Below are 24,391 nucleotides of genomic sequence, written 5' to 3'. Positions count from 1 at the left end.
CTACTAAAATTGCTTTTTTTTCTTCTTCTTTCTCGTCCCATATCGCTATATGTGTCATTTGAATGCGCGTCATCAACATTTTGTCATGGAAAAATGTGGTTTCCGAGGTTTGTCACTTAAATTTGCATGTCATTCAGGTTTCATCAGTAAAACAAATGTGCTTTACAGAATGTATTATTCAGGGTTTCTCATCTAATACGGTGTATCTCTCAGAAATGTATTATTCGAAGGCGTGCATAATTTAGGGCGTGTCATTTTTTTTTAAGTATACGCCATACAGGGTGTGTCATTTAAAAGGGTGTGTCATTTAAAAGGGTGTGTCATTTGGAAGATGTACGAAATCAAGAGATAAAAAGTTTCCTGTGGCAAAAAAGTGTGAATTAAAACAAGAAAAAATATCAAGAATAATGAAATGAACAATTAAAGTTAATTTTTTGAAAATCAATCAAATAAAATGAATCTATTTTTGGTTTGTTGTAAAATCAATCGTTTCAAAAGATCGATCTATCATTGTGATTCGTTTCAAACAAGATATAACTGAAGAATGTAAATAGTTTTGCATCTCTTTTGGAAAAAAAAAATGAATTTTGGTTCATGAATCATATTCTTATCTTTAATCCTTGGGCCTTTATCATTGTTTGAAATTTTGGATTGATCGGACTGAATTTAAACTTGGCTGATTACTTAGTCTCTGACAGCATCCATTACGCCATGCATGACCTCAGTGATATGAACTGTTTTACTCAGTATTTTTTGTTCGTGCATGCCCAGATGACAAGGAAAAAAATGTTTTTAATTCTTTAAATATGCAAATTATTATTTCTTTTTTTGTTTTTACAAAGAGGCCACAACATATCAAGGCACGGAGGCCACTCGAGGATAAGGGTTAATGTGTGTATTGTAGTCATTGGGACAGTTGCGTGATAATCGTTTGTAGAAGTAATTTGGTATAATTAGATCATTTACAGGGTCGGCTGAACAAGAACTTGTTTACTTTGGACTTGAAGATAATGATATTGTAGTCAGCTGCAAAGCAGACCAGCGGAACAGAGTTCCACAGGCGGGCAGTTCTAGGGAAGAAGCTTTGTTCATGCAACCCATGTTTAAGTTTAGGCAACGATAGAGAGTGGGGGAATTTATTGATAGTGATTTTGGCTAGACGAATGTTTTTGTGAAGGATTGCCGATGGGGGGGGGGGCAGAAATTAAAACTCAGTCGAACAATTGCCATAAAAATAGCGATAGAGCAGGGACAGTTTCCCAACGTTACTTAAAAAGCTTGAATGTTTATTAAAAAAAAAGTGTCTGAAGTAAATTTAAGGGAAATCCAAACAAATATGCATGAATGTTAAAAATCATTCTTGTTTTAAAAAAAGGGGGGGGGGATAGAGATACAAAAGAAAGCCGACACATTTGGTGAAACCTTAGTGAAAACAAAATATATTGAACAGAAAAACAAATACAACAAATGAACAGTGTGATTATACGTCAGTTCGACTGCCATCATTGTAGGATGGACAAGAAAAACAGGGGAAGGAATAGATATGAGAGAAAGCCGACACATTTGGCGAGGAAATAATTAAGAAATCTGTGATCGGTTTCCTGGTTACAATCACCGATTATAAAATCAGCTATGCAGGGTTCAGATCTCATTGGATCCGTTTTTAATCATTTATGTGCTAATGCTGTTGGCAAATGTTTGGATCAACAAGTTCTCCTATTATTTCTTAAAATAGCAATTTATCATACATAAAAAAAACCAAGCATGCAAGGTCACCCTCCACGAGTTAAAAATAACTTTCACCATGACTAATGGTTAACAAAATTTTTAAAAAATCCAAGACGTGGTTATTGAGAAAAGTGCGAAGAAATGAATGGAGAAACGATTTTCGGGCAATTTTATCCCTATAATGTCACCTGGTAGTGGTGATGGTGGGGGGGGGCTACCAGAGTTATACCGGAAAATCCGTCCTGGCAAAACTTTACTTTCACCACGACTAATGTCTGTGCAAAATTTCAAAGAATTTTCAAAGGCATGGTTATTCAGAAAAGTGTGAACAAACGAACGGACGAGCAGGATAAAATTACTAAGTATAATCAGTCCTTTGCCGGGGGGGGGGGGGGGGGACTAATAATTTAAAATATGTATTTTGTTTTAGCATTACATAAATCCTCCTCCAAATGGTTTTTTTTTTTTGTTGTCAAAAAAAAAAAAAAAAAAAAAACTAAACTAAAAGGCAGATATGAGGATATACTCAGAGATAAAAGTCAAAGATCCAGAAAGAAATAGAGATACATAGAGGTGAGAGAGAGAGAGAGAGAGAGAGAGAGAGGGGGGGGGCAGAGAAAGAGAGAGAGAATGTGGCAAAGAGAGGATGGGAGGGCTTGCAGAAAGTAAGTGACAGTGAGAGAGGTGGTATGTGGGTGAGAGAGAGAGAGGGGGGGGGCAAATTTCTTTTACAGCTTGTCTAAAAAAACATAAGGATAATATAGATGCCAGGGAAAGAAAAAAAAAAACAACAACATCCCAATCCTTCAAAAGTGAAAAGAGTTAAGAATGAACCTAAAAAAATAACATAAAACCGTGTTGGACTAAATTAAATGTGCTAATCCCCACCCCAAGGAAATAAATGTAGACAAAGTTTTGGTAGATATAAAGAAACAGTAGAAGTAGAGTAGAGTAAAAACAAAAAAATTTTTTTAATTCTTGTAAAATAGTGCTTAATACAGCTTAACGTCACAAATGCATTTGAGAAGCTTCATCACTGCGCAAGCAGAAGGGCCAGCATATAAAATCAACAGTACGTTCTTTGATAAGACAGGAGCGAGTTTGAAAAAAAATGCCCCCCCCCCGATAGGAGCAGGCAACCAACCGATTTGATTGAAAAATGGGTGATTTCACGGACAATAAAAATATTGTAAGCGTGAAATATTTGTTCATCCATATTTCATCCAGTCAGGTCTCCCTTCTAGCACACCCACACACACACACACACACATATATACTAGCAAAAGTACCCGTCGTTGAATGGGTTCAAAAACAGCCTACAGAAAATGGACTCTGATTTATGAAAGTATGATAGGTTGTGAAAAGGAAGGGTTGTAAAGAGGTAGCTTCGAATTTGGGGGTATCAAAACCAAAGCAAAATATGATGAAAGTAAAAATAGAATAGATAAACCTCATAATTTATTATACCATACCTGTTCACACTGAAACATTTATCACAATATTCTGTGGGTCTATATTTAAAAACCTTGTTAAACTTTGTGACATATTTCCATTCTATGGATGTCATGCGCGAACAAACACCCCATAATTTTAGTGTACCATATTTCTTCAAACTGAAACATAATTATCAAAGTATACTTACGCAGAAAGATATGAAAAGTCTTTATTAAAGTGTGTGCCTATTTCCATTCTATGGAGGCCAGGCGTGAACGCAGACCCCACAATTTTATTATACTATCCCTATTTAAGTTAAAACATACTTTTCAAAGTATTCTTATGTACATCTATATCAAAAACACTTGTAAACGTTCTTTTTTTAATTTTTAAATTTTTTATTTCCATACTTTGTGGACCAGGCGCGAACGCAGACCCCACAATTTTAATGAACCACCGTTCTGCCAGATTAAACATACCCATTCCTGTGTCTCGATACATCTTCTATCATTATATGTAATCAGTTTTTTTTAAATAGTCAACCATATAGGAGCCTATTCATGACCAGACACACATACACACAGACATTTAGCTTTATATTATAGAAGATATATATATATATATAGAAGTGTTCAGACGATTAATTGGAATCAAAAAAATCAGAACGTTTTTGGGTATCGAAATCGGTATTGGAAAAATTTGTGCCTATTTGCCGATGCGAAAGCGATTCTTTTAATTACCATTTTTTTTTTTTTTATTTAGTTCTGTTTAAAACAAAACCTTCGACTGCCGGTAATAATAATAAAATAATAAATATTTATTGATTTTAAACTACCAGTAATGCTAAACTATATAGGTCACCATCCCCCTGTGTGTTTTTACGTCTGAGAAAGTATGTGCATATTTAACACGTTTTTTTTGCGGTAATCGGAGGAAAATAGTAACTTTAAAGTTAAATATTTAGAGATTTATGAAGAATCAGAATCGGAATCGGGAAAATATTGGAATCGTCCCATCTGTAATATATATATATATATATATATATATATATATATATATATATATATATATATATAGAGAGAGAGAGAGAGAGAGAGAGAGAGAGGGAGAGAGAGAGAATAAATGACAAAAAGTTATATTCCAAAAGTTATATTTTGTCATTTATTCTTTATATTGCTCTGTAATTACATTGAGCTTCTTAAATAAGGATTGATATATAAGAAAATATATTTTTACAGAAATATATATATATATATATATATATATATATATATATATAAATCCCTGAAACAGTGTTTCATGGTAAACAACCGATGATCCCTTAAAAATAAATTATTACTGGTACTATAGTGAATTCGAGAAAGCAATTTGATGCAGTGATTGCAGGTGATTGAATGACTTACTGACTAAATAGTTTTCTGACGAATGATAAAAAATAATTTTTTTGTATAGGTCTAAAGGTTAAAAACTTCCATATATATATATATATATATATATATATATATATATATATATATATATAGAGAGAGAGAGAGAGAGAGAGAGAGAGAGAGAGAAAGGTATTTATTTATTTCCCCAGGTAAGCAAATGTGACACAAGGTCGTTTTTAATGGGGGGACCAGCTCCCCTAAAACAAGGGCAAAAAGGGGGCACTCTATGCAAAATTCTGTCTGTTTACATCTATTATTTATTTATTGTAACACATCCATAAATATAAGTTTTTATATTATCAATGTATATTTCCCTGTGTGTATAGTTCTGTCTGCTATCTAACTGTGGAGGCTTTGACCTACAAATAAAACAGTTCCAAAGAGAACAGGACTTTATATATATATATATATATATATATATATATATATATATATATATATATATATATATAACGATGTGTGATTGTTACAAATGAGGCAATTTTACTATAACTGTCCATAATCAGTTAAACTCTGCGACTAAGTGTGCGAGTTTGGATAGGGTGGGTGGAGTTCATGGAAATGTTTCATGGAAATGTGCAATGAGGTGGGTAGGTTTCATGGAAATGTGCGAACAAAAAATTGGATAAGAATGCCCAGGGGTGGAAGTAAATAGTTGGAGAATGAAGAAAAAAATAAGTTTATTGAAAATTCTCAAAGAAAAAGAAAGAAAAAGTAAGAAAAAGAAAGGAAAAGGAAAAAGAAAAAGAAAAAATACAAAGAAAAAGAAACATTAAAAAAAATGTAAAAAAGATAAAAGAAAAAGACAAAAGGAAAAAAAAAGAAAAATGAGAAAGAAGAGAAAAGAAAAAAGAGAAAGAGAAGAAAAAAAAGAGGACAAATGAAACTTTAGGAAATTATTGATTCTACAGCCAATCCGATTTCTATCGTTGCCACCCTGCTGCCCTCAAATGAATCAGCTCCTGCAGCAATCAGCAAAACATAGTCGAATTAAGACACAAATTCTACAGAATAAATAATCCTCCCATCTGTCTTCACACCAGACCAACATGACGCTGCATTCCATGAAACCATTTTTTTTTTCAAATAAAAGTTTAGCAGAATTAATAAGAAACCGACTAGACAAAGCATTACATATTAGCAGTTTGAAACTTAAAAGGTATTTTACATTTATTTATTTATTATTTTTTTATTACTGTTTGTTTACCCCAAACAAGGCATAATGCCACGAAGTCGCAAAGGGCTTTGCTGAGCCCAGTTTTACTGAGATATTATGTAGGGGGTTGAGCAGCGAGATGTCTGTTCACATTACACTTGAACTTCTGTATATATAATAGCATTATAGACAAGACAAAACCATAAATTGGGATACATAGATTTGTTTATCGATGTAATAAGGAAAAGCTATAATCGGGGTAAGGTTGGGAGGGTTATATGAGCAGACACCCCATCCCAATTATAACTTTTCCTTATTACATTGACAGATTTGTCTATAATGCTATGATCGTATTTAAGCTCCACCTTACCTGTTGAGCTTTACACATCTTGATATATCCTCACTTAAAAAAGGTTTCAATACTTATTTAACAATATTCTAACTATATATATATATATATATATATATATATATATATATATATATATATATATATATATAGGAAAGAATTCGACTCACTCTTTTTTCAGTGAAACAATAGACATTTATTTGCAGTTACTTCCAGCAAAACGCCTTGTCTCTTGATCAAAAGTCTTGTCGTACTGTAATCTGCTGTATGGAACATTTGCTACGCTGTCTTTGTCCAGCCATGTTTAGTATGCGTCTTTTCCTATCGTTCTAGGGTCACGTGTGTAACACTTCTATTTCTTTCCTATCACGTTTTTCCTTTTTATAACTTTTTCGATCCTTTTTCCTCACTGTGACGTTACCTAGAACATGGCTCGATCATTTGCCTACCTTGGCTGCTGCTGCTGCCATACGCGTGTCTGTGCTCTGTTACAATATTTTAGAGAAGAGGTAAAATAACGGATGCAGATAAATCCTAGATTAGCTAAACAAAAAGTAAATTCGAAGTATGTCTTTAGGTAAACCAAATTATGGAACCAATGTAGAGAGAAAACTTGGATAATCGCTAAGTGCGAAATGATACACCGATATCACTATCCGCATGTCATTCAAAGATTTAATAAGTTAATTAATTAAAAAAACGTTAGAGTCTTTCTCTGTCTATCTCTCGTAAGTCAATTCTCTCCAGAAATAAAACCTTTAAAAAACTTTCAGCAAAGTCTCCTTGTATCCTTCCTCCATGAAAAGTTTTGTCTAGCTATAAAAAAAAGTGAGAATAAAATACCCGCATATTAAGAACTCTTTGTTAATGAACACAGTGGGAGCCAAGTTTTTAAAAAAAATATGGCACAAAATTACTTAAAACAAACAAACAAACAAACAAACAAACAAACAAAATACACTGTTAAAGAAAACAAAAATTAGTTTAACAAAAGTAATCACAAATATTAGCTTTGGAAATATATATATATATATGTACAAAATAAAGATACTTTAGTTTGTTAATATTTTAGAGAGGGGCAAAATAAAGGATGCAGATGAATCCCAGGTTAGCTAAACAACAGTAAATTATGAATATTCAGATAAACAAAGTTATGGAAACAGAGAAATTATTACGAAAAGGCTTCAGGAAATTAAAAAAAAAAATTTCCTGAAGCCTTTTCGTAATAATTTCTTTTTTTTCCTAAAATAGGAATGTTATAAAAGTATGCTTACTAGATTTTGGTAAACATTACAAAAACAGTTTTGTGACATGCAGTTTAGTAAGAAATTATAAAGTACACAGTTTTAAACATTTAGACAGAGATTGAAAAGACAGGTAAATATTTTAGGGGAGAGATTTAAGGAGGATAACTTTGAAGAGATGAGACAATAGCGAGCACAAATACAGAGCGAATCTTCCTTTTTTTTTTCAATCTTACAAAGTGTGAATATCTATTTTATTAAGCCAACACACAGAAAGTAGCACTCTCTGGCCAAACGAAAAATACCTGAGCAGCCCCATCTGCATGAGGGCGTCTCAAATAGCAATAAACTCCTCATCAAAAGAGAGAAGCAAGGTGCAAGAGGGCGGACCTCTCAGGACTCTCCAGAACCATATCTCAGACCAACAGAAGAAAGGTCACTTACAATCATAATGACCAACCTCGGCTGGAATGTTTGGTGATAACAAATCCTCGACATGGTAAGAATGGTGTCTGTGACTTGCATAATATTGAGAAGAGTTGATCTAATCATATAGAGTTGATCACGTCATAATAATAAAAGTGAATATCTCTGTATTCACCTCACTTCAACAATCACATGTGGAAAACCTTAATTTTTATGAACACAGAGGCTTAATCTTAATAATAATAATCTTAATAGCTGACAATAATAAAAAGGCAGGAATATTCGCATATACAAATATAAACTTATGAGTAAAAAAAGAGAGGCTTTATCATTATAATATCTGATTTAATAAAAAGGGAACCTTTTTTTTTTGCACGTTTAATATTGGCACAAAAATATTCCCAAAAATCACAATAGGAGAGAGATATGTTTTCTTTTTATTATTAGTTTCGTTTCAATGATTTTAAGTAGTGATTAGGCGTTAAATCGCACGCGATATCGAGCAGGCAAAACCTGCTAGTAAGAAATAAATTCAAGTGGAGAAGTGGTGAATTTTGTCACTTTTTTTGATCTTGTTAATATACAGGCAGCAGTACATGCTTAAAAAGAAAGAGAAAGAAAGTATAAAAGAAAAAGATAAAAGAAAATATAAAGATAACTAAAAGATAAACTCAAATGAAATAAATATAATAAACCTAAACTAAAATAAAAATAAAATAAAAGATAAAACTGAAATGAAATAAAATAAAATATAAAAATAAACATAATAAAACTAAACTAAAATTAAATTAAATAAAAAATAAAATAAACATAATTAAAATAAAACTAAAATAAAATAAAAACATCAAAATATAATAAAACTAAAATAAAATAAATTTAATATAAAATAAAAATAAAATGAAATAAAATAAAATGAAATAAAATAAAATGAAATAAAATAAAAATAAAATGAAATAAAATAAAAATAAAATAAAATAAAAATAAAATGAAATAAAATAAAATGAAATAAAATAAAAATAAAATGAAATAAAAATAAAATGAAATAAAATAAAATGAAATAAAATCAAATGAAATAAAATCAAATGAAATAAAATAAAATAAAATGAAATAAAATAAAATGAAATAAAATAAAATGAAATAAAATAAAATGAAATAAAATAAAATAAAATGGAATAAAATAAAAATAAAATGAAATAAAATAAAAATAAAATAAAATAAAACCAAGCTAAAACAAAACTAAAATAAGAATAAAGTAAAAAATAAAACGAAATAAAATTAAAAATAAAATTAAATAACAAAAATTAAATAAACACAAAAATAAAAAAAATGAAAACGGAAATTTTAAAGATTAAAATAATAAAACACAAAAAAGTAAAAGACAAAAAATATAAAATCATAAAATATATAAACGTTTTTTAAAAATTTAGATAAATAAAAATGAAAAATACATAAAAAATAACAAATACATAAAAAATAAATAAAAATGATAAAAAAAAACATAAAAAAAGAAGAGTCGTCTTTTCTGTTTTTATTTACTGAGTTGTAAGTCTTTTTCCAAAAAAAAAAAAAAAAAAAGATATTTCCATTAGAGATGGAAGCAAGAGAACTCTTCTGAGAAAGAAAAAGGTTTTATGAATGATTAGTCATCAGGAGTTTCGTTAAGAGCAATTACATTGATAGCACCAGTAGCAGGGAATCAGATAGAAATGTGTTAACCATGCTTTCATGCCAAATTAACACTATGCATGAAATCCAAGATCAAACCTACCATTATGCTGTCTACATGAATGGTATGCCTATAGCTTTTATCGCGTTCCATGTTTTCCTCTTTTGCCTCGACGACAGTATCTGTAGCACATAAACTGGTGACAGAAGTGGCACCAGGGGTGTTGTTCTTTGATCTTGTTGTTGGCAGGTGTGGATGGGTGTGTATTGTATGTCGTCTCAGATCCCGGGGTCGACCCGGGATTAAACCTGGCATGTCGGGATGCGGGCCCAGGACTTTAACCAACTGTGCCACAGTGCCACTGATCGACTAGACAGAAGCAAGAAAGAATGTGTGAATATGAGGAGGAAAAGGAAAAAAAAATTAAACTATTATAAAAAAAGTTTTTCCCCAAGAATGTGGTTAAAAAAATTTTTAAATGTTAAATTAAATAAAGAAAAAAATACAACAAAAAGTGACAAAACCAATAAAATCTCATCTATTGTTTTTTTTTTTCTTTCAAAGATACTACATTAATAGGAACATACACACACAAGTATTTACTCATTTTCAGAAAGTTTGTCTTTTATAAGAAACCTCTTGCATACAATCGTTTCAGCCACTGGTGTTGGTATATAAGAATATAACTGTACATCAAATTATAATTTGCACAACTTGGGATTCATCAGCGTGTAGAAAAAAAAAAACAATATTTCAAAAGTCAAGGAATAGGATGTTTCCATTAGATATATATATATGAAAATCCATGGAAGGAAATTAATATAACCCCTCCTATATATTCATTTGTCAAGTAATAAATTCTTAAATCGAATATATGCCTCTATATGTTTTTTTTTTTTTTAGAATTTAAAATTAAACCACGAAACTTATATATTGCTCTATTCTTAAATATTGAGCTTTTCCTTTTTAGCTAGGATCTCCTTGAAAGTATTACTTCAAGTAATATCTATCAGGATTTTCATCTGAAGTCTATCAGTGTCTTATCTGCCTTATATATATATAATGCGAAGCTCGCGGTTTGTTTACAAACAAACGTTTGAGCCCTCTACGAGTGGCGGACGGATGTTTATTTAAATAGACGTTCGGACAGTTTAATTTCGGCCACCGATTCCGTAGTCAGGGGGTAGGACTGCCGACTGTCATCACGACGGTTCTAAGTTCGATCCTCGGCTTGGGAGAGGTGTTAGTCTAGCGGCACTGATGAGTTGTGAAACAACGAAACAGGTCTGTATGTCGATGACTAAAATATATTTTATAAAGCTCCCCTCTTCGGTAGAGCGCTCTCGTAAATTATCTTACTCGCTACTTAATTTAGCTGAAATAATGCGAAGCTCACGGTTTGTTTACAAACAAACGTTTGAGCCCTCTACGAGTGGCGGAAGGATGTTTATTTAAATAGACGTTCGGACAGTTTAATTTCGGCCACCGATTCCGTAGTCAGAGGGTAGGACTGCCGACTGTCATCACGACGGTTCTAAGTTCGATCCTCGGCTTGGGAGAGGTGTTAGTCTAGCGGCACTGATGAGTTGTGAAACAACGAAACAGGTCTGTATGTCGATGACTAAAATATATTTTATATATATATATATATATATATATATATATATATATATATATATATATATATATAATTAAGGGTTATAGTCTTTAGATTTTAATACTTTAAGATGGGATTTACCTTAATTTATTTAATGCGGATTATTATCTTCATCTTTCTTAGTTGTTGTTTTCACAACGTTTCGACCAAATTTTTCTCTGGCCTTCATCAGATGGTAATTAGGATGGGATAGGAACTCCAAATCTCCTAACTGCATCCTCAGCAATCGCTGCCATCCATAGTTGTTGTCGTCTCACCATGTTTTGGCCAAGTAAGCCTCTGGTCGCCTTTGGGTAGGATTGAAACCGCTATCTTCAGACAATTCTTACCTCGAACTGTAGAGATTCAACGTCTCTATCCACTGTGCCACGGAGCCCAATCAAGGTTGGATTTTTTAGTCTTATAAATCCATGTTTATTTATTATCTGATCTTCCATAGTCGGGTCCGTACCGAATGGTATATATATATATATTAATTGGAATTCATTATTGAATTGGTTTCATCATTGGATTTACCCTGTTTTGAAATTTTTGAGATGAGGATTGCTAATTTGAATTATTCAGACTACTATACTTATCTTCAAATGCTATCTTCAGCCGATGTAACCTTCGACCTTTTTCAGATGTATCTTTGTGAACTCGGGAATCTACACAGAATTTTGTAACAAATACAGTATAGAGTACGGAAAATTTCAGTTCTAAATGACACCTTTTGGAGGTTGAAGGCCGAATCCTCGGTGTGGACAATACTAAGAGTACAATTGCATATTACACAAAGACATGGCTGATGGAACAAAAGCATACTATACCCCCATGGACTAAATGAGAAGTTCCGTCCAAAATTCTGTGCAGAATTTCCATCTGGACTGAAAATTCCTGAGTTCGACAAGATACACCCAAAGAAGGTTGGAGGTTACATTGACCGAAACGTTAAAAAGAATACTCCAGATAAGAAGAGTTGTCCAAATGATACAAGATTTAAAACTACTTACACAATAGCGTTTCCATTGCATACTTAATAATTTGTATAGTTGCAGTAGCCAAATTCTATAAGACTGCTAAGATGTGGTTCAGAGTTCCATCCCCATTGGAGGGTGCAAAATATTTTTTATATTAATTCTTATTTTTTAAAGAGTGGTAGATTTTTACTTTGATGGAGTGGAAGGGAAAATATAAATGGCCGATTGTTTGCATTTTTATAAAGGATGCAAAATCTTTCCCACAATTATTCATATCCGTCTACAGACGCAGTCACATAATTTTTTTTTTTTTTTTATTAAATCAACCATTATAAAAAAAAAAAGCATTTTCTTAAAAATCTGATAAAATTAAAAAATAAATTAAAAATTAAATGAAAAAACACAATACATCTCCACTATTATAGAAAAGGAACTTTGGGTGTCTGTATGTGTGTTTGTTCCCTATGGACTCGAAAACAGCTAGGACGATTTATGGAATTTCACAAGAAGTTACTTTATGCACCTGGCAGTGTTCTTGGATAGGTTTTCTATTGAAATGTCTTCGATAAGTATCGATAATTGATGATCGAAATAATCCGATGAAACAAAGAAACAGCCGATTATTACAAAAATTAACACTTTACACAATCTAATATCACAAGTGCATTTAAGATGTTTTATCGCAACACAAGCCAAAAGGCCCGACATATAAAATCAACAGTCTTTGATATGACAGGGGCACATTCAAAATGAATGTTTCTGTTTAAAGCACAATCGCACCATGATACTTTACTTTTTCATTTTCAACTTCAATTCAAGCCATTATCGCTGCACAAGCAGGAAGGCCAGGCATATAAAATCAACAGTAGGTTCTTTGATATGACAGGGGATCGTTTGAAATAAATATTTCTGTTTAGAGCACAACTGAAGCATGATACTTGACTTTTAAACATTAATTGAAACCATCATATATAAAAAATAATTTTATAATATTAACAGTAGGTTCTCTACAGTGCAATGTTGACTCCAATGTTATGTGGACTAAGTCATTGTGGAGAGGCATGTGATGCTTCCTCCTGGTGCAGCATGATGGGTCACCAACTAGAGCTGGCAATTAATCGATTTGATTGAAAAATAGGCGATTCTGATACAAAAACTATCTAAGAACACTGCCAGGTGCATAAAGTAGTTTCGCATGAAATTTCATAAAAATTGGCCCAGTTGTTTCCGAGTCTATAGGGAACGAACACACACATACACACACAAAGTTCCTTTTATATAATAGAATAGATAGAGATTATCAGCCGATATCCTGCTGGCATGGTTGAATATACAAAACTTTGAGGAATTTTTAATGATCAATCGCCTTCATTGGTTTGGCCACGGTGAGAGTAGGGACTCTTTGATAAGAATATGCAAAGACCTGGAGGTGAAGGGCCAAAAGGGAAGCTGGACGACTCGAGAACATTTGAATGCAAACCAAGAATCTTGCACAATGGAATCTGAATGGAATCAATCTTCAAGGCCGCCAAGCTTGGAGGCTGAGATTTCAGGCTGTCAGAAAACGTCAAGGGAAATGACGGTAAAATGCATTATTATTTACTAACCACAAGCTTTCAAACAGGCCATCATCAAAGATTTCGCTGAGAATAACCTGTGGTGTTTCCTGGAGTTTGAGTGACAACAAGTCTTCCCAGATTTCCACCTCTTTCAATAACCTGTGCAAATTAATTTGTGTTATTGCAACAGCAGTTTACCATCGATTTCATGTTGGCAGCGACCACTGGAATTTGAGTAGCAATAAGACTCCCCAAGATCCCAGTTATTATTATTATTACTCACTACGAGTTTTCACACAGATCATCATTGAAGAATTCTCCTTGAAAACAGCATGTGGTGTTCCCTGGAGTCTGAGTGACAACAAGTCTCCCAGATTTCCAGTACTCACAGTCTCTTTTACCTTTGAAAATTAGTTTGCATTATCGCAATAATAACCATTTACCATTGATTTCTCATTAGTAAAGGCCATTAGTCTTAACCACAATTTAGGTGTCAATAAGCCTCCCCAAAATCCCAGTCCTCTTTGCCCTCATCCAGCAGAGGTCTGGTTAGTGCCCTCCCTCCTCGGATTTTCCATCCTCCTCATTTATTTGGTGTGGCACCAGTTTATGGTGACACTAAAACATAAAGGTGAAGGTGCAGGGCCGAGGAGGGGTGGGGGGCTAACTTACATTTTGCAATGAAGGGTGGGGGGCAAACAGAAACATATTACACTGCTCTCCTCCCAAAGATAAAGTAACACCCGGGAGGCTTGTCCCATGACAAGATAACAGATACTACCCTGCTCACAAAGGAGGAGGTAATGCCTAGGAGGATGGTTTGACAGCAAAAAAAAATAAAAACTATACTACATTCCTCTTTAAAATAAAATAAAAAATGCCCGGAAGGATTGATTTTAAAGGAACATCAAATCTGGATAATATAAGGAGATGAGTGCAAAACTGTTGGTTTGGTCACATTGAAAGAATGGATGAGAGTTCTTGGGTTAGAGGATATAGTTCTTGGGTTAGAGGACATAGAAGAAATTGAGTAACAGAGGAAAGCCAGTGAAAACATGCGATGAAGTGATAAGGGCGGACTTGAGAGAGAGGGATAAATAAAGACTGGGCCAGATATAGTTTTGTTTGGAATTCAATTTGTCACAGTCATTCAACATCTGCCAGTATGTAAAACAGACGTTAAACAAAATATGACTAGTGTAGACTGTGACCACATTTCTTTTATTATTATTATTATTATTATTGGTGTAGGAGAGTGAGTATTAGACTATGCAATATATTATTTATCACTAGCAGGGAGACCCGACGTTGCCCGGGATTAAACGAGGGTCAACAAATGTTCCACACCATATTTTTATCGCCATCGAAATCAGTGAACTTGGCTATGTTTCTATCAAATCGATTGTTTGCTCTAGTTGGGGACCTACTGCAGTGCACCAGGAGGAAGCTTCACATGCTTCTCTGCAATGTCTTAGTCCCTGATACATTGTAGTCTACATTGCAATGTAGAGTACAAGTGTGTGAAATTTCATACACACACACACACACACACACACACACACATAAATTGCCTTTATATATGAGTGGAGATTTCATTGCTGTCAACTTTACTTTGCTGCGAAATGATTTTCGATTTTATCCTAGAGGAGAAAACTGTCATGTCTGTAATTTTTTTTTTTTTTGTCTTACTCTTAAGCCATTTATCAAATTCACATAAAGCTGAGAGGTTTTAATTTACAACTCAATTAATTGCCTTTTCATGATTAAGACAAACAGCTAAGAAGATCGGGGGGGGGGGACAAAAAATTCTAGAAGTACTCCCCACTCGCTCTTTACAGCTCTTTTCTCACAGAATAGATTTTGCTAAGTCTCTCTCTTTTTACTTTATCGTTACTTTCATTAAAAGTGCTCGACTGAGCTCCTATTTCTGGATACTCCTTACAAAACATTCACAACAACAACTCGCTTTGCTATCACAGCTGAAAATAACTTTTTTTTTCTTTTTCCGTGTGTTTAGCGTCTAGTAAAATTTCCACGAACAAAGCTTCTTTGCTTTGCAAAGGCCTCCCCCCGTTCGTGGAACGCATACCTGCAGAACTGCTTACCTGCATACTACAGCGATGAAAGTGGTCTCGAATCTCTAATTGACTTCTTCCAAGGCAGCTATCAAAGCAAAACCTCCCTCAAGAGATTCCTGTTGTATACACACCCCTCCCCAATCAAACTACCCGCCTATTCCTTTTTTTTATAAGATTTTCTTTACTATTTTTTTTTGTCTTTATTTTTTTCTTGAATTTAATTGTATATCTCCTTATATGCCATACGTATTGAACTCATAATATATCATGACAAATCCCCTAATTTCTATTACATGCCTATTATATCCAAAATGTTATACCGCTTTCATTGCAACACCTACCCAGTTTCCTCCTTCCGCCTTCCTACTTTTTACCCTCTATCCTAGATATCCCAATATATCGTTCCTAATATACCTATCGCTAAACGTCGCATTCCTTATGTCACGTAGCACCCCTTTCCTTTCCTGATGAGAAGTAATAGGCTTAGAAATACCTAGGTATAAATAGCATTTATATCCCTTATTCCGAATGATGAAATTTCCTCATTGAATGGATAATAAAATTTATATGCACTAGTATATATTTTTGTATTGTCGATTTTATTCTTTTGTATCTAAGCTCCACCTCATATGTTGAGCTTTTTATTCTCCTGATAAGTCTCCATTCCAAGAATCTTCTAATTCTTATTGGATCCCACGTATATATATAATATATTTGTTTAAGAAATTCCTGTATTGCTAGTGAAGTTGGTTTAATTATTTAAATCCACAGTGAAGCCAGTGTATCACAGATGACCGACCTTATATATATATATATATATATATATATATATATATATATATATATATATATATATATTCCAAATTCCAAGATGCTGTTCATGTGTCAGGGCGAAAATATTCAAACACTGACACAATTATGTAATTCTTTCTGCGCTACGAAACTGGTGCTGTCAAATATTGAACATTTTAACATGCTGAAAGAACTAAACGGTAAGATGATCAACATCTTGAAATATTGACGTTTTATCATTTATTCGTATATGCTCTGTAGTTATATTCAACATATATCGAACTTCACAAATGTAAGGATAGAGGAGGAAATATAATTGAATAAACATATTTATATATATATATATATATATATATATATATATAAAGAGAAAGAGAGAGAGAAGAAACAAACCAAGTTATGTATTCATCAACGTTTCATCTTTATTGCGAGACTTACTGGATGAATGATAAAACACCAGTACAAAATAGTTTTCTTAATTTCATTCATCCAAGGGAAGTCTTACAAAGACGAAACGTTGATGAATATATAATTTGGTTTGTTCCTTTTTTTTTTATCTCTTTATCTCGTCGGAATACTATTTCCATTATTCTCATCATATATATATATATATATATATATATATATATATATATATATATATATATATATATATATATATATTAGTGATGGGACGATTCCGATACAACTACTGATTCCGTACTAAATTCCCGATCCTATATAAATCTCTAAATATTCAATTATAGAGTTGTTATTTTTTCCTGATTACCATAAAAACACGCGTTAAATGTGCATATATTTTTTTAAAATGTGAAAATAAATACTGTATAGATTTTAGTCTGAATGGTCGTTTAAAATAAATAATTATTTATTATTTTATCATTACTACCAGCAGTAGGAGGTGTTGCTTTAAACAAAATCAAATAAAAAAGACAATTTAAAGAATCGTTTTTGGCATCGGAAAATAAGCACCAATATTTCCGATTCCGATACGATAAAAAGTTCCGATTTTTCCGATTCCCGATTAAACGTCCCCACACTAATTATATATATATATATATATATATATATATATATATATATATATATATATATATATATATATATATATATATATATATATATATATATATATATATATATATATATATACACACACACACACACACACACACACACACACACACACACACACACACACGTGTTTGTATATAATATCTAAGTATATATGCATAAAATAAATCTTATTTAGTAGAGATTATTGATGTGCATAGATCCGCATTTAAATTTGAAAGAACCAAAGAGTAAATGAATATAAATTTGACGCTACGGTTCCAAGTTAATTGAGAGGAAAAAGAGGGAAAATTTTCGCAACTAATTTCTCATTTAATTAATCTAGTTTCTGTTAGTTTTTAACACATTTTCCTCTTTTTCAACGGCAATTTCATTGTTTGCTTCTTTTGTGGTTTGTAGTCTCTTTTCCTGTTGGAGATCCGTTGGGGGTTTGCTTAATAAGCATAATTAGTTTGTTAATGCTATTACATGAAGACCCCCGAAGGCTCTTTTATGTGAAATACGTTGAAATTCACACCAATAGTTTTGGAAGCTTTATGTTTATAATTTGTAGTAGTGTTTTACATTTTTACCCACTACGCCCCAACCCACCCCGAACAAAACATTCAATGAGTTTCTCATGTTAGGTGTGGTGAAATTTGGCCAATACTTACGAAGGCTCTCTCACATTTTCTCTTAGTTTAAAAAAAGAGAGATAGACATAGCGAGATAGAAAGAAAGAAAAAGGAAGAGCAAGAAGGCAAAGGAGAAAGCAAAAGAGAGAAAGCAAGAGAGAAAGATAGATTAAGAATATATATATATATAGAGAGAGAGAGAGAGAGAGATAGAGAGAGAGAGAGAGAGAGAGAGAGAAGGGGGGAGTGGAGAGCGAGGAAAAAATTAAGAATAAGACAAGGATAGATATAGTAAGAGAGAAATAATGAAAAGAAAGAGGAAGGGATAAAGAAAGAAGCTTAACAAAATTAATCATGGAGAGAGAGAGAGAGAGAGAGAGAGAGAGAGAGACAGACAGACAGACAGACAGACAGACAGACAGAATAACTGAGAATAAAGAGAGAGAGAGGGGGGGAGTACAGAACCAAATCTCCATTAAAAAAAATGTCATTAATTTACATCGTAATTTCTTCCGAGAGTGAAAAATCGTTTTTTCCTTTTTTTATATCTCATAATTTACAAAGATGACTGGTGCAATGGGAGTGTGAGAAGGGATCGCCCCCCCCCCAACTTCTCTATGAAGCACCGAATGACATTAACAATTAAAACGAGGACGCCAATAACAAAAAATGTCTCGGAAGTTGACAAATATAACAACGATTATATCGCGGTAATTAAATAGAATGACAATGGCAGTTATGGTAGCAATAATCGCCGTAATATAGGAAGTAAGTTCATTATTGTAATGATTGCTGAATGAATGTCCATGATAAAGAAATGTTTAAAAAACAAAAAACAAAAACAACTTTTAATTTAGAAAAATTTTTCAACCATCAGATCCTCATCTAACTGACATAGAATAATAACAATTTTAAGAGACATAGACACACACACACACACACACACACACACACACACACACACACACACATAGAGGACCCTTATATATAGAAACAATAAGTGCACAGTTTGATGTAAGTGTGGGAACTGTATACACAATTATTCGCGTAGAATTGAACATGAGAAATATTTGCACAAAGTTTTTTTTCCCCAAGGGTGCTCCATCCTTGTCGCAGACTATTTGACCAAGTTCCTTACTCGCCCTATAGTTCAGACATTGGTCCCTGTGATTTTGGTTGTTCATTAAAATTAAGAAAAATCTTAGAGGCTGTCATTGATCATTGATGAGATGAAAAAGGCTACAACGAATGTTACTGATATATATATAGTGGATCAGGGCGCTGGACTGAAATACATAAGGTCCAAGGTTAGAATCCTACCAACAGTCAAGCTACGCTGAAGAGGAGTAGGGCTCCGAAACACGCGTGTCCGTAGATTACTGTGTTTAAAAATAATAAATAAAAAATAAACAAATATTACGTCCAAATAAAAATGGTCGACTTTCTAAGACAAAACATCGGTTCTCCGAGACGGAGACATAAACATTACTATCTTTTAAAAAATCAAAACAAAAACCACTTATATATATATATATATATATATATATATATATATATATATATATATATATATATATATATATATATATACACACGTATGTACACATACACATGCATATATATATACATATATATATACACATTCATATACTTATACACATTAACACACATATATACACATATGTATATACGCATACATAGATATATATATACATTACATATACATACACATATATATATACACATACATATATATACACACACACATATATACACATACACACACACATATATACACATACACACACACATATACACATACACATATATATATAACTCACAATATTCTGTGTCGCTTAATTGCCATATATATATATATATATATATATATATACATATATGGCAATTAAGCTACACAGAATATTCCACGTTTCATTTTTGTGAGAATTCGTCATGCTTAGGGGTCAAAATTTGGGTGAACGTTAAGAAAAATTGGACGTGTGCGGTTTCTCCCAAATGGAAAGGAAATAGTAAATGTTGAGAATGGAAAAGAAAAACAAAAGGAAAAAAAAGATAGAAAGGGAGTGAAGTAAAAAGGGAAGAACAGAGAAAAAAGGATGAAAAGGGAGGAAAGCAGTGAAAAGGGGAGAAAAAAGGTGAAAAGAGAGGAAAAGAAAGGGAGGAAAAGGAAGTGAGAAAAAGGAAAGAAAAAGAAAGATAAAAAGAGAGGAAAAGAAAGAGAGAAAGGGAGAGGAAAAGGGGGGGGGGAAAGAAAGAAATGGGAAAAAGAGAAAAATAAATAGAAAATGAGAAAAAGTTGAAGAAAAGAAGAAAGATTGGAACAAACAAAAGGATAAAAAATAGAAAACCATCGGAAATAATAATGGGGATGTTGCTGATAATGGCATTAATGATGATGCAAACATTGATGATTCTCAAAAGACTTTTCTTCTGCAGATGCAGGGGCGATGATTAACCTCGTCCCTTCTGCAAGACGCTAACACTTCATCGATTATATAAAGATCACGGAAGCCATAACTAATGACAATCACCGAAAACCACGACGACGACCACCACCACCACCATCATCATCACCTGAATGGCATGAACATATCCGTATTGTCATTCACCCTCCGCGCCTCGTTTATCTTCGTCCTTCAAGGGAACGATGTGTTTGCGAATGAAACCAAACAAATTGCTTTAATAAATGGATGCAAGTTGGAAACAGGTTTGTACAAAGGTTAAAAAATTATTTCATAAAACAATTTCATTAACATTCCGTAAACTCAGAAATCTTGGAAAGGCTCAACAATTTGATGCCGGAGGATGGAAAGAGATAAATGCATCGGGACCATAGCGACCATAATCGGATTAGGGATGAAGTTTCACCGTTTTTTGTTTTTTTTTGTACTTCTATTATTCGCAGATTATGCCTACAGCATGTTCTTAATCGTCTTACATTGCATCAAGTTAAGCAACTTGATCCCAGATCAATAACAAATGGGAGATCTCTAGAAGAGTGTCACTTAGAACTCAATTTTATCTAGTACTTTATCAACAAGGATCCATGGCGTCAAGGATAAAGCACTAAAATTAAGTGATAAGTAACACTCCTCATTGGAGGCGATAATAAGAATATAACTGCGAATTACTTAAGACTTCAACACGATCATGGCTGACGAAACAAGAGAATACTATTTCCAGGGGTTAAATAAATGGTTCTGTTCAAATTTCTCTGCAGGGTCCCAGAGTTCAAGAAAAAGGGTCCCAGAGTTTAAGGGAAAGGATCCCAGAGTTCAAGAAAATGGGTCCCAGAATTCAAGAGAATGGACCCCAGAATTCAAGAGAAAAGGTCCATGAGTTCAAGAGAAAGAGTCCAAGAGCTCAAGGGAAAGAGACCTAGACCTCACAAAAAAGAAAGAGGACCAGAGTTTGACATAAATAATCCCATAGTTTCAGAGATGGAGTCCAAGAGTTTAAGAGAGAGAGAGATTCTCAGAATTCAACAAGATACAGCCAAAGAAAATCGAGTGCTAACTCAACGAAAACAGTGTATGAATAGCACTCAAGGTAGAAACAATAGTTTCAACAATCGAAATAATAAGTAAACGAAGTAAACAAAATAGAAAAATGAGACAAAAAATAATTTATTTTAAAGAATGAAAAAAAACTTAAGATATTTCAGAATAAATGAAACCATTCAATATTTGATAAAACAAAATTTTCCAAGGTTTCAAATTGATTTTGAAAGATTTAATATCGTCTTTTAATTTCCAAATAAAATGTACAAGTTTTTGTAGATCTACTAGTAGTTGAATTTCCTACTGATTAAAAAAAATAGTGCCGATTTTAATTTCCTTGCTGATGAAAAAGGTGGAATCAATTCAAAAACATTCCTGATTAAATAAAGCATTTTTTGAAAGAAACTAGTTAAAAGCAATTTTCTTTTAATTTTAAAGAACGTGATTGAAAGATAATGTTAAATAAGTCAGTCAGATTAAAATAGTTATGTCAGATTTTAGGCTATAGCTATTTGATTTTATATATCCGACTGACTTTATTTTATTTATTAGATATAAAGAGGAGTAAGGCAAAAAAAAAGTTATTAAATTCGAAAGAAAACTAAAAAAATGTCAAAAGAGCCAAAGAAAGAAAGAATTATTGATGGATAATAGATAATTCAAGGAGACAAAAAATGATAGGATTATTAAAGAAATAAGCAAAATTTAATGATATTTCAGAAGTAATGAAAAGAAACAACACCTCAGAAAGAGAGCAGGCAACAGCAATGGACCAGACGGCTAGAAAATACTCCTTTTCCTACTGATATGGGAATCTCCCCTTCTGAAATCCTCCCTTCTGGTTCAGAAGCACCCTGGTTCCAGTGAAAAACATTCACCTGCTGGAGAACAGGAATAGAGGGTGGTGCAATAAAAAGTTGCTATGGGAGCAGATGAAGCTACAAAACTGACCCAACCATCTGCAAGCACAGATGTGGTCATTAGGACGCTATGATGCAACACTGCCTTGTCTATCCTCTATTATCCAACCGATGCAGCTTGAAAGATCCTGTAGAATATGAAAAAATAAAAACAAAAACAAAAAAGTGGGAAACTTGTGTGGTCATACGCTTCAAAGATGCTGAACATGGCGAGATATTCCATCACGATATTTCAGTGATAGAGAAATGTTTAAAAGGAAAAAGGAATCTTGGCAAACTTCTGCTGGAATAGGCAGAATGGCGCTCAATGCAAGCAGGTTAAGAGAACAAATGTTGTTTAAACTGGAAATTCTGTGTTTTTCGTTCATAACCAACAATAATAAAATCCGGGACAAGATCAAAGTGTAGTATCTGTAAATCTTGTAAACAGGAACAATAATAAAATAGGATTTATAGGACGTGAAAAACAGTGCGTAATCTCGAGAAATAAAGGTCAGATTTAGTATCAGGAAAGTTTTCTGACACCGAAACACGCGGCATATACTTTGTTCTAACCTGAAATTTGATGCACAGTGTTATTGACGAGTTTGAATACAAAACGCAATCAGTCCAATAAATCTTAAATTGAGAAATTAAACAATAAAAGGATGAACGTATCATAAACTATAAAGGATGAACGTATTTAAATTGAGAAATTGAACCATAAAAGGATGAACGTATCAACTGTTAATTATAAAGGATGAACGTATCAACTGTTAAAATTGACTGAAATTTAGTAGAAGGATCAAATTATAGAAAACACTGAACCACTTGAAGAGAAGAATTGGAAGGGTGATCAAAAGTTGCTATGACCAAATGGGGCTACAAAACTGATCCAATCATCTGCGCATGGTGAGAGGAGGACCATACGATGTAACTGTCTTGTCTATCCTCCACTGCTCAATCAGTGTGATTTTAAAGATCTTGCATAATACAAACAATAATGCAAAGGGCTGCATAAACAAAAAATGAGAACCTGCCATATGATCACATGCTTCAAAGACACGCAAAGAAGAATCGCTGGCAGCCATAACTTTTTCAGCAACGATTTCGTTTAATGTGCCAAAAATCCAACAAGGCCACCATAAAACTATAGATTTAGTGGAATCCTAAAAATACTGCTTGACACTATTAAAAAAATTTTAAAAAATTAAAAAAATAAAAACACCTTATTATTATAATTCGGTAAAAAGAAAAAGGAAAGTGTGAACTGCTCCTCAAGTTTGTCTTGAATAAAAAAAAAACTTTTAACTAAGATCATTCGATATTCGATAAAAGAATTAAATTCCAAAGATTTCAAATTGATTTCCAAAGATTTCATGCCTGTTTTGCAATTTGCAAAATAGCCCAAACAAATGTGGAGGCTTCAGAAAACTTAGATGATTTCGAAAATCATTAAAAACTTGTTTTAAAATATCGTGCAGAAGTTTTCAGCAGGTAGAGGATTAAAATCACAGATGAAATAAAAATGTTCAAATATTGATTTTTAATCGATAAACTGCAATCTTACTCATCCGTATGATACTAATTTTATTTGTGTGTGTGTGTGTGTGTGTGTGTGTGTGTGTGTGTGTGTGTGTATGTGTGTGTTATTACCTTCAACCCCGATTTAAAAAAAAAATCAGATCATCTGATCACCGAAGATGAAAATAATTGATAATTATCTAGTGTCACTGGCTAACAAATTGAAATTTTACCTATTTTAAAATAAATTGTTCCAAAATTGAATATAGCGTTATAAATAG

The 24,391-nt window shown here is 32.8% G+C and overlaps 1 protein-coding gene across 5 annotated transcripts in view; it reads right to left on the bottom strand.

Moving 5' to 3' along the window:
- LOC145303664 (uncharacterized) overlaps window positions 1-24,391 on the bottom strand; it is a 1,499,272-nt gene that overhangs the window by 460,206 nt on the left and 1,014,675 nt on the right. For 2 of the 5 annotated variants that reach the window (XM_080145262.1, XM_080145263.1), the window contains exon 7: window positions 9,536-9,802. The exons of the other annotated variants lie outside the window; for them this stretch is intronic. In XM_080145262.1, coding sequence (XP_080001388.1) covers window positions 9,536-9,802 — 267 coding nt within the window. The remainder of the gene's footprint in view (window positions 1-9,535; window positions 9,803-24,391) is intronic. 5 annotated transcript variants of the gene reach the window in all.

The sequence above is a fragment of the Euprymna scolopes genome, chromosome 19 (genome assembly GCF_053919585.1).
Source record: "Euprymna scolopes isolate OS-2025 chromosome 19, ASM5391958v1, whole genome shotgun sequence".
In the NCBI taxonomy this organism is placed as follows: domain Eukaryota; kingdom Metazoa; phylum Mollusca; class Cephalopoda; order Sepiida; family Sepiolidae; genus Euprymna; species Euprymna scolopes.
Note: the sequence above shows the minus strand (reverse complement) of the source record. Positions and strands in the feature narration are given on the sequence as shown.